The sequence below is a fragment of the Excalfactoria chinensis genome, chromosome 15, assembly GCF_039878825.1.
Source record: "Excalfactoria chinensis isolate bCotChi1 chromosome 15, bCotChi1.hap2, whole genome shotgun sequence".
Lineage (NCBI taxonomy): Eukaryota > Metazoa > Chordata > Aves > Galliformes > Phasianidae > Excalfactoria > Excalfactoria chinensis.
Window position 1 is genome coordinate 905,788 of NC_092839.1, and position 16,923 is coordinate 922,710.

Sequence of the window (16,923 nt, forward strand, 5' to 3'; positions counted from 1 at the left end):
GCTCAGTCTGTACCACTGAACAGAGGTGAAGTGATACCACCCAGAGACTTTTCCATAGCACAGAATACAAACTATTTGAAAACATCAAAAGGTATTTGTACCCGAAAAAAGAATTAGGATAGAGTGAAGTAATTTTTAAAGAGTCATTATTTCTTAAGTTCACGCATTTCAAAAAGTTCAAGATGGCTTAAAATATATAATCCTTTGGGCAACCAAGGGCATCTATTATATACACAAACAGGTACGAAAACGTTCTCACTCACTTTAAAGCATTTCTGTATTTTTTTTATATCAAAAATATATATAAAAAAACACACCATGACCAGGTACGTTTAAACCCAATGATTACAACAAAAAGATGTCTGAGTTTTTCTGTATTGATTCTTCATTTGAAACCATAACAAAGAAACAGTGAAAAAATACCACTTATAATTCATACCACACACTCAAAAAAATCAACACTTTATCAGAAGGTATACAGAATGCCTTATACTCGCATTATCAGTTCGCAGCATTGCTCATAAGAGTTCATTTTAAACTAAAACCGCATACCATTTTCACCTCTTTGCTTCTCCTGAGGTTTCCGCAGCGATCTCACTATGTGGTTCTCCTTGGTTTGCTCTCTAACAGAGTATCGGTGACTATTTAATGCATTTACAGCTGTAGAAGTTCTTCTCTTTTCTATTTTTTCACCTCTATATGAGGTACTCCTCAGGGCTATGTGTAGAGGAGCATCTACAAAGAGAATAAAGATGAGGTCCAAACTTTAAATGCTTTCAAAATGGAACTCTCCTTCCCCAGCAGCAGCCCTGGCTGTCCCTATAGAGCACCTCTGTAGAGATGCACTGCTCTACTCAGTCCCAGCAACGTGACCTGCACTTAAAGCAGAAGCTGACTTAAAGACTAAGACTCATAAGGAGTTTGGTTGCTGTCACTTTTAAATAAAAAAGAAAGCACAAAGAAACAGTGGATGTAAATGCATTCCCTAGAGCTTTATTCTTTCAGAAATATTGTGACACTGAAAGATGGGAAGAGAAATAGTGCAGATCAGCAACGATATAATCAGATGACAGTTTATTTTAAAAGAGAAGAAAGAGCTCCTGTTGATGTAAATAGAACCACAGCCTGCTCTCAAGCATGCTTTGTACTGAGCAGATAGAAGAGGCATAGAAGCTTCCATGTGTCTGAAGAAGAGCAGTTCTAAAGTACATACCACAAAAAAACAAGTCCTTAGCCAGGAGAAATGTAAGAACTAAGAATTGCTACCTAAAATTCATAAAATCACGAAATAGACACAACTTAAATAGTGAACAGAATTTGCAGATGAAGTTATTTAGTTCTCATCTAGCAAGTACCTCGAGGCAGTTAACAGCTAGCAATTCTTTCTTTCTACTGAAGGACTCCTGGACACAGAAGATGGCAGTGGAAGCTGATAAAAGCTAAGGCTGCACAACATGTAGGGTGGCTAGAATAAAAAAGACAAGTACTTTACAACTTTGGAGTATGAACTTGTGTATTTCTGTCAATCGGATCTAGTAGTCAGGCTGACAGAATACTGATTTTTTGTCAAGAATGTATGATTCCATCATCATAAGCACCTCAAAAGTTCAGCGGATAATAAAGGCATTCTTCTTCATGTCTGAAGGTCAATCATCAACAGGTTTCTCACTTGGAAGGCTCTAAGTAACTCAGCAGTAGCTGAGGATGGAGTCCAAGTCAGCATACTTAGGAAGTGGGGAAGCAAGTGCTCTGGCCTGACCAACATTTCAAGTTGAAGCTTTAAGCACAATAAACCATCTTATTCTGACCCTTTCAGAATGAAGTGGATCCCTTCAGACCAAAGGAACTTGAAATCCAGCAATGAGGCCATCAGCTGGTTTTCTATCTGGTCTTCCACAATGAAGCTGCATCAGAACTTCAGGAATAAAAAAGATCTGTTCATAACAATTTCAGTTACTTGCTGATTATCCTTCAGTCATTTACTGTAGAGATTTACACCAGCCACAAGAGAAGACAGAAAAGATACAAAAAGCTCAAGTTTCCTACACAGGACCACATAAAGGTAGCTTTCATCCAGTCTGGCAGCACACTGCTGCCTTTCCCTGGGCATGTACTGAAATCCAGACCTGCAAGACCTTTGAAAATAGCTTTTTTTTTTTTTTTTTTCCTCTACGAATAACTGTTAAAATCAGAAAATATTCCTTGTTGAGATACAAAGTGACTTTACACTTTCAAAAGGACCAACATCCCCTGCAGGAACAAGTTTGCTGCACTTAAGTAGGTCTCTTTACTTGTAGGAGTTGCCACTAACAGTTATCCCTTCTGGGGACTTCCACAATTAGTGGATTGAACACAACTGTTTGAGGAGGAAAAAACCTTTTCCCATGGTACACAGTAGCTGAAAACAACAAAAACAACAAGATTAAGGTATTTCCTAGAAGGTCTGGGAACACAAGTGTCCTAGCAAACGTGCTGCAAGGCAGAACCCGTTAGCAGTGACAAGACACATAAACAAGTCAGATGAGCATCCCTGATTATCTACCATTCTGCCTGCCTTAAATTCCAGAATTATTTACAGAACAGCATCTCAAAGAACTTAAAAACAAAAATCCCACTAGAAAAATATCTACAAGGCATTTAGGCCTCCTAACGTGCTCCTCTCCCAGCAGTCCAGCTCTATTCCATAAAACACCATTCAAACAACACCACAGCCATCCTGATCACACCAGTTCTCCGAAGTGCTTCCTGAAGGCTCACACTGTACACAGCCTCTTGGTAGAACAAAAGCCTACTTTACATACAAGCTTTTTAGCTTCGTAGGAGTGAAAGTTTAAGAAGACGTTGCACCATTTACAATGCAAAATCACTGCATTTCTGTAATATTCTTCAGCCACCAGTGTCACTGCTTTGGAAGAGTCCCAAGGTACTCTACCATACACCTGGTGCCTTTCTCCAGACATAGTTATTACATAAATTACATTTTGAAATATTGTTTTTTGTTCTGGGAGTAATACAGACTACACTCGCAGCACACTGACCTAAATTTCTCTCCTGTCTTCTCTCCTCTCAGAACACTTCATCAGTTATGAAGATGATTCAACCTTCATAGAAAACAAAGAGATTTAACTCCAAGTGCTGTCTTGCACAGTACCCATCATCAGCAGCTATGAAATCACGTACTGCGAATATCCTTCATATTTTCAAGAACAGAAGGCCTCTCATCTTGACTTACACCTATGGAATATGACACAACCCACAAAATACATGCAGGATCTTGAGATAAGCAACTGTGCAGAACACAGGCTGTTAACACAGCTCCTCACCTCCTGAGGACAACAAACCCCAACAGACCACCCTGAAGACCACAGCGGACACCTTCACTAAGTTCAAGCCAGTAAAGCAAGCTTGCCACCCTGCTCACTCTGTACACACGATTACGGTCTTATCACTAACGCAAACGAAGACAAGACCCTTTTGGTACGTATTCCTGACATTAAGAGACTTGTGAAGCTTTTCTAACAGTGTGGGTACACACAAAAATTCAATTCCACTGGCAAAATGCATGGCTTTTCCCCCTGCAATCATCTCCAAAGGACTCATAAGTAGGGGGCATTTTCCACAGTCCCTGAAATACAAATTGCAGTTCCTCTGGTTTCTTTTTTTTTTTCTCCCTTGTGACAAGGACAGCAGCAGGGCCATCACTGATAGCAGCTTGCCAGACTCAGGCTCCTTACATACTCTCACACCCCAAAAAACACAGCCCTGTGCTGCAAGGTGTGTTTTAATTCTCCAAACCCGTTTAACCTCACATAGAGCAAGACTCCTCTGCAGAGCTGAGCTGTGTCTTAGGAACATTAGGGTAAGGGTATTCACCAGCTGGAGAAGTCCCTGCCAGTACAACAGTCAGGCTGAGGGAAGTATGAAGCCTGTCAGCACTAAGTGCTTACTAAGAGAACTATGAGTACTGCAGCCAACTTTGAGAAGCTTTCAGTGGCGTTTCCTTGCACACAAATTGCCCCACTTGTTCACACCTGAGGTGAGGCCCACCAGCTGTTCAAGTCTGCTACAATTTGACTTGTAGGCTTCAGAAAAATTGTTCAGCACTCCCTGGCACAAGAGCAGGAATTCTGCACTGCTGAGGCTTCAAATCCCTTTGAGTGGTCCAAGTCAGAACACAACAAACCTTCCCAAAAACCTTGAGTGGGTACTTTGCATATAACAGGGTGTCTACACAGACCTGAAGAAAGCTGCCATCCTCAGAAGTAGTAATTTACATCAAATGTTTGCAGAGTGCAAGTCATGGTAGGAAGGAACGTATCTTATCAATGGTGAAATGTCAATGGTTTCACAAAGGAAAAAGCTGTGACTACAAAGAGAGAAAAAAATATTTTAACATAAAGTACACAGAGATGGAAAAAGGTTCCACTCCTTTATTTTGCTACAGCAATCACCATCACCAAGCAACTCTGCCCCCCAATATAGCAGATAATACATAACATTCAACTTTGAGGAGACAGATCTGAAAAAGTGTCTCAACTTGAGCCATCAAAATTCTAAGGCAACTTCCTTGTAAAACACACTTTAAGAAGCCTGCAGCCCCACCCAAAAGTCTTGTATGCTGTTACATGAGCTTCAAACATTTCATACAGATCTGGATCTTCCTCTTAAACTCAAGAGTTGCATCTGTTTCTATATTATACCTGCAGAAGTGCAAAGCAACTTAAGAGGTGAAGGCACAAATACCTGCAGCTCCTATATGGCAGAGAGACCCAAACCCAACTGCCTCACTGTCTGCACAGGACAATGTTCTTTTAGGAAAGACCAAATAGCAGCAGTCCTCATGGATTTAAGCATTACAGCACAGGCACCTGAGAGGAGTTTTCATCATAACAATCTCATATTTCCCAATAAAATAAATAGTATTGCCTAGAAGTATCCAGAGCCATCCAAGTCTGCATCATTCTGATCAGACAGGGAGAATCTAAAACACCAGCTAAGCAATTGTAGGTTCTTACACTTCCATTAAAAGGAGTTGGACTCAGTGACCCCTGTGGGTCACAGAATATTCCATGATGCTACGAAAAGCCACTTAGAAAATTTAGAGAAGAGTCTATCAGATTTGACACTGCCGAGGTAAGCTCCTCCTTAAGGCAGAAGACAGACAGGACAAGTATTTCCACATCAATCTTTCCATTAATCTTTTGAAGCCAGTTCCCAATTATACCATTTACTACAGTTCAAATGCTGAAATTTCAAAATCTCCACTTAAGTATAAAGAAATTAAAATCTAATTTGTTCCTTCTTGCACCCCACATCTTCCTATTCGGGTAATTAGTCAGAGAAGTGATGCTTGCAAAAAGACAAGAGAACACAAAATGAAGCAAGTTCGTAAGCCCTATTAACTCTATTTTAGAATTTGTGGTACAGGAAGAATTACAAGAATTAAGAAAAAGCTCAGCAAAATACAAACATCACTAAATAATCAGGCATTGTAATACAAGTGAAGTATAATATTATCAAGGAAAAGCTTCTGTGTCTTCACAACAGCTGGCTTTGATAGCAAGCATGAAATTCTACCCTTCCCACCTTGATTCACTGTTCACCAGCTGCCAGCACAGCCATGGAGCTACCTGCAGGGATATGCTATGAACCACACACAGGGGTTACAAGTATCCACTCGCCATTAGAGGAAAGAAAGAAGTGGAGACTTCACGAAAAGAAGTAATGCTACAAAGAACTGCCTGCCAGTGCTACCAAGATGATGCCCTCACATCAACAGGATATACTTTGAGGAAAGGAGTAACGAAATGGTCAAAATCTTGGGCCAAAAGTCAGTTCATTCAAGACAATCAGAGGGGAACTACTTTTTAAACCAAACTAGTTGCATAGCATCTCAAAAAGCAGAACAAATCTGCCATGAAAACATCACCCACCAAGCAAGAAGCCTATTCTGATCAGTGCGTGGTGTTACCTGCTACTCCTCACCGAGTGCTCATATCCAGCTCTGTTTCTGCAGGCAGTGAAGTTGCATGCAAGCTGCATTCCAGGTAATAAACAGAAGCTGGCACATTCTAAAGAAAAGCCGCCTCTAACTAATTAAATCTTATGCCTTCGCATTATTTGAAATTACAGAAGCATCTCAGGTAAAGCAGTTTACATGTAGTAGTCAATTTAGCTTAGTATTTTGTTAGGAATAAGCAGTAGCGTCTCAAATGAAAAAACGTTTGCTGAGCACGTTAGGAAAGGCAGGCATGAAACTATGTAAAGTAAGATATACTCTTGCTACACTGTGGCAGTGACTCAGCAAACAACTTGTAGGATCCTGAAACCTTTAATTATACGGAACATCAATGAAAGACCAACATTTATAAGGAAAGTGTCACCACATTTACAAGGACCACAGAATTCAGCAAAGAAAAGGTTGGATTTTATAAAACAGGCTCAGCCAGAAGAGATGGGTAATCCCAGACCAAGTAAAACCTGCATACAAGAACAGTCTGGACACATTATCAGTACCAACACCAGTACACAGGTACACCACGACTGCCACTTTGATGTACTCAATACACCAGGAACAAAGAAATTCAAGGAATGAGACAGAAGGAGTAATTAACATAATTCTTAAGACTGCAAAGCAGTTATAACTGAAGAAGACTTTCTTCCCTAGCCGTTGAGGCCTTCCCTTTCCACTACCTGCCAGGTGCATGAGTATCTTTCAAGAACAGCTGTAGCAACTGCACTTGTTAAACACTATGATTTCTTTCACAGAAAACTGCCAGCAGGCTTCTACACTAGTGCATTAGTAAAGTAAACTCTTGAGATAGGATTGTGAAATGTAAAGATCAAGGTGAGAAATGAGAGAAGTTGAGTTATCCAGACTGCTAACTCAGTACAAGAAAGGACAAAAGAAGTCCTCCAGCAATACTAGGTAAGCATTCAACACAAACAGAAGGAAAAAGGAGCAGAAACTCAACGGATAGTAGTTCAGATTTAATATTTGAGTAAACTGTTGCAAAGAAATAAGACAAGCTGCACAGTCACCTCATTACAGAATTTATCTGTGTTTTTAGATGAGGCAATTTCTTCAGTATTCTCTCCTCTAAAACTGAATGCTTACAGATATCATGATGCTTCTCCACAAAGAAATATGCAAGTTGCAGACACAGAAGACTCCTTCAGCCCAGAAGAAAATTGATTTCCACCCTGTCCTGCTTGCTGCTGTTAAAGAAAAAAATCAGCAAGATACTTACACAATGAACCAGCTGCGTTCCGTCCTCTTTTTGACCTTTCTTGATTAGCTTTCTCAGAAGCCAAAGAAGCTCTGGTTTGAATGTGCCTTTTTACCGGGTTCTGCTGTGATTCTGCAGACTTGTCCACTCCATGAAAATATTTCATGTGATAATGCAATAACTTGGCTTTGCGGAATGACTTTGAACAGTCCACGAACTTGCATTTAAACTTGTGGTCTTGATCAACGGTTGCAGCTTTTTTTGATGCAAGAAAATCTGATCTCCTAAAAGGTTTTGTTACTGTAAGAACAAAACAGATAAATTCCCCCATGCATTTGCTATATTTAACAAACAGCCTCCTATATTACAAAAAAAAAGTTAAGAAAGAAGCATGCATTCAAACAAGTTAGCTGTGAAATGCTAACAATAAAATTTGTAGGCTGTCTGCTGTTAAAGCTAAGAGAAAACTTGCCCTTACTGTGTTCCTAAACTCATCTGTCACAGTGCTAGTGCTTTAATGAGCCAGTTACCCCAACTCCCTCGCTCAAACGCTAATAGTGCTGTACATAGCACTACTACAAGACAGAATTACAAAGAGATGGCTTATTTCAGTCAGAATGCTGAGGATTATGTTCTATCAAGCACGTTATTTATCTGTTCACATCTTTGGCCAAGGTACTTTCCAAGGCAAACACTCATGTTTCTTTGCTTATAGCTCTTCTACTGCCTCCTTGCTGGATGCCTTATCTGACCTCCCAGGCCTGATTACTTCCAAGCACAACAGTTCTGTTGTACTCAGTATGTCAGAAGGACACTACTCAAGTAAAACTGAAACCCACTACAGTTTTCAAGTAGCAATGAAGAAATAGTTCTAGGATTTCAAAAACTTATCTCATGTTTTTGCTAAGAAAAACCCACAAGACAGATTGTCATCAGGATCTGTATCTGACGGACACAGGAGGCAGAAATTTGGAAACATGAACAGAAACATCTGAGTAATTATTCATCTCTAAAATACACATTGCATCAAACCAAAACCACAGCTAGAGGACAATGCAGCAGTGTGACAGGAGCTGACATTTTTACTGAACAGTTTCCAAATATAATTTTTCCATTTGTTTTGCCAGCACTAAAACATTTCCATACTGACACGTACTACCAAACTAAAAGGGTTAAGGAGGAAGAAATTATTAAAAGTGATGCAACCAGAAGACACGCAGTGTGTTAATCAAAACTAACACATTACATTAGAAGTGGCTGAAAACAGAGCACAAGAGGACCCAAAAACGTTAACAAGAGCAGTAAAGGCTTTTTACAAGCATACATGCAGCAGCGGATTGAAAGGGAAGGTTAGAGATAGCACAGGCACAGTTCTGATACAAGGATACACTACGGCTTGTTTAGGAATTCTGAGCAGGCAGCAACAAAAAAGGCGAATTCTACTGCACTACAGACATTAAGGTTATGTAAGAGCATCCTAGAAACAGCATCTGAAGTGTACTCAGTTTAAGTACTATCTTATGACAAAGAAACAAAACTTGAAGTCATTCACAGAAACCAGCTAATGGTTCTATGGAATCTGATACACAGGGAAGGAGTAAGAGACCCGTACACATGTTAGATTGGTTAAAAGAAAGAAGAGTGAAAATGAAAACACTGCTTTCAGGTGTTTCCCAAGGAGAACAGCAAGGAGTAAGGGAACAACTTTGGCACCACTGCACTGAGAACATCCTGACTGAGAAACTGCTTCAAGCAATGAGGGTAGTGAGATAAGAACAAATGTGGATAACAGAATGACAGTTTTCCAGCACTAAAATGTGAATACAGTGCACACCATCAGACTCTGCATTCTTAAAGCATCAAGTATTTATTTCAGGACCAGTTTGTGCAATGGCTGCTGCATTCAGTGAAAGGAAATCCAGAAAGGTTCTCTTGACTGCAAGGCTAAAAGCCAGCACGCTCAGGAAAATGAAAGATAATTTTCTTCAACTGACATGAAGATGGGGAAACTTAACTACAGCAGAAAGGGGCAGTGAGGCCTGAGGATTTATTGAGCAAGGATTATGAAGAGGACGAGGGACGACATTACACCATCACAGAGCTGTCACGATGAAGCCCTGTCAGGAGCTCTTTTAGCCAAGCTTGGAGCACTTTCCTTCCACTGAGATGGACAAACTCTTGAGCAAACACAACGAACAGCTTCTAAATTATCAGCTACAAGTTAGAAGAAGACCACAGGATCACGTCAGCTGAAGTTTAGCAACAAGAAAACACATGGGGGAGGGGAAAGGAAAGAAGTTCATTGCAACGTGCAAAAGGAATTCACTTAGAAGAACAAAAAGCACAGACAATCACAAAAAGTTCAAAATAAAGCTCCAATTATTACTGCTGCCAACGCATTTGAGGCATGTTCCTTCTCTACAAATAAAGACAATAGAATTCCTGCTGCCAGGAAACAGTCTGAAGCTGATGCACAATTCTGCCACCCAGGAGGCCTTGGGAGAGCCTGTGCTTCCAGCTAAACAGCAGCAGAAACTCTCTCATTACACCAACATCTGAAGGGGAGAAAGTTCCGCTCTTACACACATTTGTAATTTCTGCTGGTAGAACCAGCACCAAAACTAGTTTCTACAGAAAGAATTGTAGTTTTGCTTTACTGGCATCAGATTTTCAGGCACTCGTCCTTCCAGAGCAAGAAACTGAATGTACTGTTTTTTCTGAGTATGAAGAAATCCTACAGACCTCCCACCCACTATTTCTCTTAAGCTCATAACCAAAACTAAAAATCCTTGCCAGCACCCAACTGCTACACTACTAATCACACAAACTCAAGGTCTAACAGCAGTGTCTCCTAACTTTCACTGCAGAGACAAAAACATTCATTCAGCAGCCTACTTCACCTCTCACTGTGCTGCACTATCCAAAGGACATGAACTTCCACAATTCAGACCGAATTTAACAGCAAGATTCCTGTAAAATATCAGCATATAGAAGCTTCTGAATCCCCACCCACACCCGCTCCCTCCACTCCCCCAAATTCCCTGTTTTAACTGACCCCAGCTGGGACAGCAATGCTTGGCAGCAGCACAGCACCTTGATGTAAGGTCTGCCAGTCCTGGGGAACCTTCTGCAAGGCACCACTGACCCACTCCAGAATGCCACCAGTGCACTGAATATACAGCACTCACCTCCTGTCTCAAAGTTGGCCTTGCTGCAGAAAAGTCATCAGATCTTTGCAAACAACTGCATTTAAAACAGATGAGACTGAGTCTCTACCACCTGTTCTCTCCCAAGTACTCAAACTAAGATTAAACTATTTCCTCACCTACTGTTCAACAAAGCAGATCACATCTCTCTAAAACAAAGCATCCACTGCTTCTGTCTGTTATTTTCAAGATTCTTCAGTCTGTTACCATTTCCCTTCTTGAACAGCAGACCTAAGATTTACCTACTCTGTAGGTAATGGCACCAGGGAACCACAGACTGTGTACAGTAATGTGAAAAACTCACCTCTGACATTTTAACCTATTTATAGAAAGGTAAAGCTGGGCACAGTCAGCCTCAGAATCACACGAAGCACTCTAGAGCTTCCTCAGGGGTACATCTAGCCTCACATCAGCCTATATCTTCATCACAACCTCACACCTCACCCAGCTGCTATCACTGACACACCATGCTCTGGGTTCCTGCACCAGCAGGCCAACTTCCTTCGGAAATCTTCAGCTCTTTACCTTCAGCTGACCATCTCAGTGCTCAAACTACACTCTTTCTTGTTTTCCCAAAAAATCAGTCTTCCAAGACCTCAACTGTGAAACAAAAACCCGTTTCACCCAACTGCTGTTCTCAGCTTTTAACAGGAAAAAGCATTCAAGCACCTCCAGAAAACCTCCAGTTGCAGAAAGTACAGAAAACAGAAGCTGGGTATACGAAATGCAAAGCATCAATAATTGCAGTTCATCACACACACATCTCAGTTTTTAGCCCAAAACTTTTTTTGTTTGTTTGGACATTTCATGTAATCCTTCACTTCACACATTCTCCCTGTGCTGGCACTGAATTTATTACAATAAAAACAGGGATGGATACCTACAATGCACCAGAAGCCTGCAGGTGCCTGGTGTACACTGTGCCAACCGGAATACAGACTGTAGAGCAGCTAGGTAGCCTTAAAGGCTTTACTTGTACTTGGACAGGTTTAACAAACACTGTTATCAATGTATATCTGTAGGCAAGTTTAGGTCGGCAATGTGAGATGGACACATACTACATATTTAGTCTTAATGTTGTGACTCTTAGACAACCCTGGAGTAGCAGAGCCTACCTAGGAAAGCTGCAGGACACACAGCTGCTCTCTCAAATTGGACACAAGTATTTTCAGCTTCTCTGTAACTGAAACCCAAAGCCAAAAGTGACAAAATTAGAAAAACACACAGAAAGTACAAGGCAAATGAAATCCTTGATGCATGTCTATGCAAATAAAAAGGCATCTTAAATTCTGGGAAACACAAACATGACAACCGTTCTGCGAAAAGCCAAGGCAGCTCACCTCCAAAGTCAAATCAGTTTGCAAGAGTGAAGCCACACCAACAGCTGCAGAGCGCCTCTAAGCCTGGTTTTTGTCATTTTTTTTATATGAAACAGTGAATTACCTGGCTGTAAGAACTTGCCAACATGCTCCAGGCCCCTTGTCTGAAGCATGACTTGATTTAGCTAAATCTTAAGTCACCAGTTCTAGTCCCTAAGCAGTAGGGGAGCAAAAAAACAGCCAAATAAGATTTTTATCCCCTACAACATACAATTAAATTAATCAGGATTTTGAGGAAAAGCCTAAAGAAGGAACTTCAGTTCTGGCAAATGATGCTATGCTGCCCTGCAAGAACACGTTACCTTTTACGACATAAGCAGATAAACACTACAACTTGCATCTGCTGGTTGGAATTACTATACCTTGAATCCTCTTCTCATCAGTGGAGGGGCAAACACCCCTAAATAGTGCTTTCACCCTTAAAAACTGCTGAGACCAACCTTGCTCTTCCCATACACCACGCATGTTAAAGCAGGATCTGTCACTCACTCACATGAAATCAACACTAACTCCACACATAAAGGTCATCCATTTCGTTTTGTAGTATTTTCTTAGAGGAAGAGAATCAGCTCCCACCAAACTCCAATCAAGAGCTGAAGGCTACAAACAGTACAGTTAACAAGGCTGCACCATTTGAAGTAATCCTTCACCTAGATTCCCACAGTTTATTTTGTGGGAATTGCACACATAACTGATACTCAGTTCTGTGTTATTTCCCCCCCACATACATCAGCTGTTTTGACAACATGCTCCCTTTCCCAGCCTCATAACTCTTGAACACAGCTGCCAGTCTGAGAACTTAACAGCTTGACACAGTATTTGGGGAGATGTCTCTCTTGCTCCTCAATCATCACCCAGCTCGGTAGACTAACCCAGCCATCAGCCCCCAACACTAGTTATTTTCATGGCTGCATGCTCTTCCGCAGCTCTCCAGAACACACAAACAGCCCCTGGAAGTTTTCAGAGAGATTTTTGGATCCAATGGTACATCCTTGACATGCTGCTGCTCACACGAGTAGAAAGCCAAAGCACTTCTGTTTCCCCATCAGGTAGGTCACCTGCAGTGCAGTGTACCCACTAGGCCAAAAGTGAGCCTCAACCAACCCAATGGAAGCGCAACTCAGCTTTGTAACAACAGTTCTACCCATAAGAAGATGAAGGGTTTTCAAAATTACTGTATCTACAAACCGCTTTAATAGCATTTCAAGAATTAGTTAAAAATAGAAACCAAAGTTATTTTTCTTTTACAGCAGCTTATGGTAATAGTCTCTTAGCAAGTTTCCCAATAAAAACACTCAATTTCCATATTTCTGTCTTCCCATGCACATGCCCGGTGCTTCTTACATTAAGTGAGAGGATTTTAATTAACCAGAACAAAACTCCCATTCAGAAAGGTGGATTTTCAGGCACCACCACCAGTCCTGAACCATGGGCCAACATTCAGTCTAAGCATGATCTCTTAAACAGACTAGAATCCAGCTCACTCAAGTGCAATATCAAATGTACAAGCAATACTGGGGGCTTTGGGTACTCCTGTGAGTACAAGTTATCATAGCACAGCCTTGCTTCTCACATCCAATGAAGTCAGCTCACTGTTCACACAGCCTCAATCACCCTGGCATGAATTACACCTGGAACCCTCACCAAACTGCAAGTGCTCAGTAACAGAGAGAATTAAAAGTAAAAAAGGAAAGTTGTAATAATGGCAAAAAGTACCCAATGGAATCAGATTCTTGAACTCTCAGCATTACAGTTGCACACCAGCATTACCCTGGAGTCCGACCCCATTTACCTGCAGCCAAAGTTAAGTTTCTCTAAAGCTAAAACTGTAAGATTGAAGTATCGCTATAGAGTTTCAAATGTACAAATCAATTAATTTCTCCACTTTCTACTCCACAAAACACAGCATCTCACCCCGATGTATATTATGCAAGTTCAGGGGGACAAATATCCGGGTGATTGTAAATTGCATCCATGAATTCAAGCTGAACATAAATACATATGAAAATCAAGGAAAAAAAAAAAAAGAACAACTGCTACCACTTAAATCCTGAATCTGTCAACTCATTCCTTTAAGACCATTCACGAAGAGGAAGAGACTCCCCACTTAGCAACAAATACACACCACTTTGGTTTTTTTTTAACACAACAAAGCCTACTTTATCAATTTATTCTTTCACAGTTACCAGACGTGGATTATCTGCCATCACCGAACACACGCAGCTCACTACGAGCTCTCACTAAATGAGCCCTAAACTCAGACCCAAGACAACCTTCCAAAAGAAAGAAACCATCTCTGCAGAAGAGCACACAGCTATGACAACAGCCCAGCCTTAATACTTGCTCGATTTTCTAGTTGCTGAAGTTAAGACGTTGTAGAACTCTACTAAAAGCTACACGAGTATCAGTCAGACAACAGAAGCCCTTGGCAAGAGGCATCATTCTTTAAATCTGCATCTGACCACTAACCTGCCAAGCAGAACAGTCCCAACACAGAGCAACTGGTACTGAGACTCCACACATACCACAGGTACAGTACAGATGTATGCATCACCACACTGGTTAGGAGGACAAACAAAGATCAAAAGAGGTTTAAGTTTTAAATAGCAAAGAGTTACTAACTCATCAAACCTGAGCAATGGAGAAGAGGTTATTTCCTCCCCTCACTACAGACCCACATACAATTGTTACCAGGGGCATTTCATTTGCACAGTTACAGCAAGGTGGGTTAATGAGAACATGTGCAAGCAGGAGAAAAAAAGCTGGGAGAACAAAACCAGAATGAAAGCCAACATGCAGAGGTTACTCTACCATTGCTAAGCAACCCTAAATGCCTATAAACAGTCTGTTCCATCTAACTTAAAGCTTTCCTGATAGAGCAGACAAGGGAATTTGTAGTTCAAGTTTTGCTACTTAGCTGCAGATAAAAGTACGAAGCTGGAAGAAGTAAATCACGTTTGGGCTTAGCCTACTATCTCCATAGGAACTTTTAATTTGAAAAGGCAGATAAGTACACTACTCAATCTATGAGGAAACAACAGAATTACGCTTCACTGACATGGTTTGAACACTTCACTGCTTATTTCATATGTCTGCACAAAAAAAATTCTAGGGCTTAAGTTTAGATGATGACAAAACATCAGGGTAGAGAAATGCACAGTTGAGATTCCCAGTTATCACTGTTCTGACACACCTGCAGCACAGCAAGAGAAACTGATCTTTTAACACAATACTCTGACCTAACCCTGAGCAACAGAAATACCCTGACAGTAAGTATTTCTGTTAACATCACCATTCACATGTTAAAATACGACACCCAGACATTTAAGAAGTCTGATTTCCACACTGTGAAGATTCCTGTCATCCTCCAAAGCTTTCACAAGATCAAAATTGAATGCATAGGGAGTAAACATTTTCATTTTTACCTGCAGTTTGCATTACAAGAAAGCATGATTTGTTAGTCACGCTGAAAGGCATGAAGCACCCGGCACCAGCTGTCTCAAGAAAAGCATTAATATTAAGAAGCAAAAATCAAAAACTGAACCTGTAGCAGCAGCAGGTTCTTCAGTTCTGACATTAACAGAGGAAGACTCGGTGTCTTCAATGCTTTCTTCTTGTAAGCTGGCATCCGTACTGAGTACCGTGCTATGTGACGCGTTCCCAGGAGATGCTTGCTCACCAAAACTTTGGTCAGATTCAGCAGGAATTTCTAACTGGACTAGAAGGGAGGAAAAGTTCTGACTGAGTAAAATGCACACAAAAGAATATTCCAGAATACCAACATGTGTGGTCGTCACACTAAAGACCAACATCTATCCATGTTCAGACTCCTTGCTGTTGTAATAACACAAAATTAACATTGCACAATACAGATCCGTTTATTTACCCACTAAATTTAAGAGGTTAAGAAAAGAAACAACATACAGGCTCCAAGCTCATTATAGATAAGTGGAATAGGTCTACTCACACCATTATCAGAGTTTCCCAAATGGGAAAGGCATCGAAGCACATAGTACTAAAACTGAGTGCCATTTCCCAGCAGTTCAAGAAAAAGTAAAACCACAACATCCTCTTCAGTGTTTTTAGTGCTCAACAGGAGGACTAAAGCTTAGCTTTAGTATACAAATTACTTCTTGAATCAAAAGAAATCTAAATAACTTCATTTTCCCAAGGGTAACCCACATCTCTTCAGAAACTCCAAATTTTTTTTACAATCTGTGGAGCTCTCCTTCTTAATGCAGCTGAGATCAGCCACACATCCTCCCACTGAAAAAGCACCATACACACCAAGTAAATAGGGTTACTGACAGAAAGAGATTCAAAAGCAAAACGATTTAAGGTTGCAGAGACCAAAACAAGCACTCCTTGAGTTTACTCCGCATAGCAGCTGAAATGGGGTTTTAACTGCAGATATACAGCCTGCAAGTTATGAAAGTGAAAGTGAAGCGCTTGCAACAACTAAGACTTGCAGAGCACCATAAAATCAGAGTACAACAGGAAGCTGCTTACCCTTCTCAGACTCATTCGGGTTAGACACTGTGTCTTTCAAAGTCTGAACTTCCGTTGAAGTTGCGACATGATCTGTATTTAGAATCTCATGGCTAACACCTGACGAGAGTCTTGAAGATCGCCTCCTGATCGGGTCTTTTTCATTGTTATCTGAGGAGTTCTTCAATTTTTCCTGAGCTAGAACAGAGAAATCTGCTGCTACTGTGAAGGCACAGGATTGCTGTGCCTCATGAGCCAAATCCAAAGCCTTCCCTCCCACTGACATTCTGAAGTAGTTTTAAGAACTCATTTTAATGGCAAAAGCTAAATATCCCTGCTGGTTACATCTCTCCATAAAAGCTACAGTGATATCAACAGTTACAAAAAACAAGAGAAGCAGTTTATTTTACAAGCCTCAATAATTTCCTTTGATAACAGATTTTAAATAACGGTATGTTCATGTAACAATTTTTGTTTTGAGGTTTTTGCAACCTTTTACAGCATCAGAGGCAATATAATCACTGCCTCTTCTTGAGGGTTTGTGGCTTCTCTATCCAAATAGAGATTACAAGATTGAGGATGTAATTTCACTACATAGATGCTACATATGAATAGTCAATT

The 16,923-nt window shown here is 40.7% G+C and overlaps 1 protein-coding gene across 4 annotated transcripts in view; it reads right to left on the minus strand.

Moving 5' to 3' along the window:
• Positions 1–16,923, minus strand: part of PHF20 (PHD finger protein 20) — a 65,017-nt gene that overhangs the window by 26,063 nt on the left and 22,031 nt on the right. For 2 of the 4 annotated variants that reach the window (XM_072349901.1, XM_072349898.1), the window contains 4 exons: positions 16,324–16,500; positions 15,359–15,532; positions 7,251–7,529; positions 553–735 (listed from right to left, as the gene is read on the minus strand). In XM_072349901.1, coding sequence (XP_072206002.1) covers positions 553–735; positions 7,251–7,529; positions 15,359–15,532; positions 16,324–16,500 — 813 coding nt within the window. The remainder of the gene's footprint in view (positions 1–552; positions 736–7,250; positions 7,530–15,358; positions 15,533–16,323; positions 16,501–16,923) is intronic. The other 2 variants (XM_072349899.1, XM_072349900.1) reach the window with 2 other exon arrangements.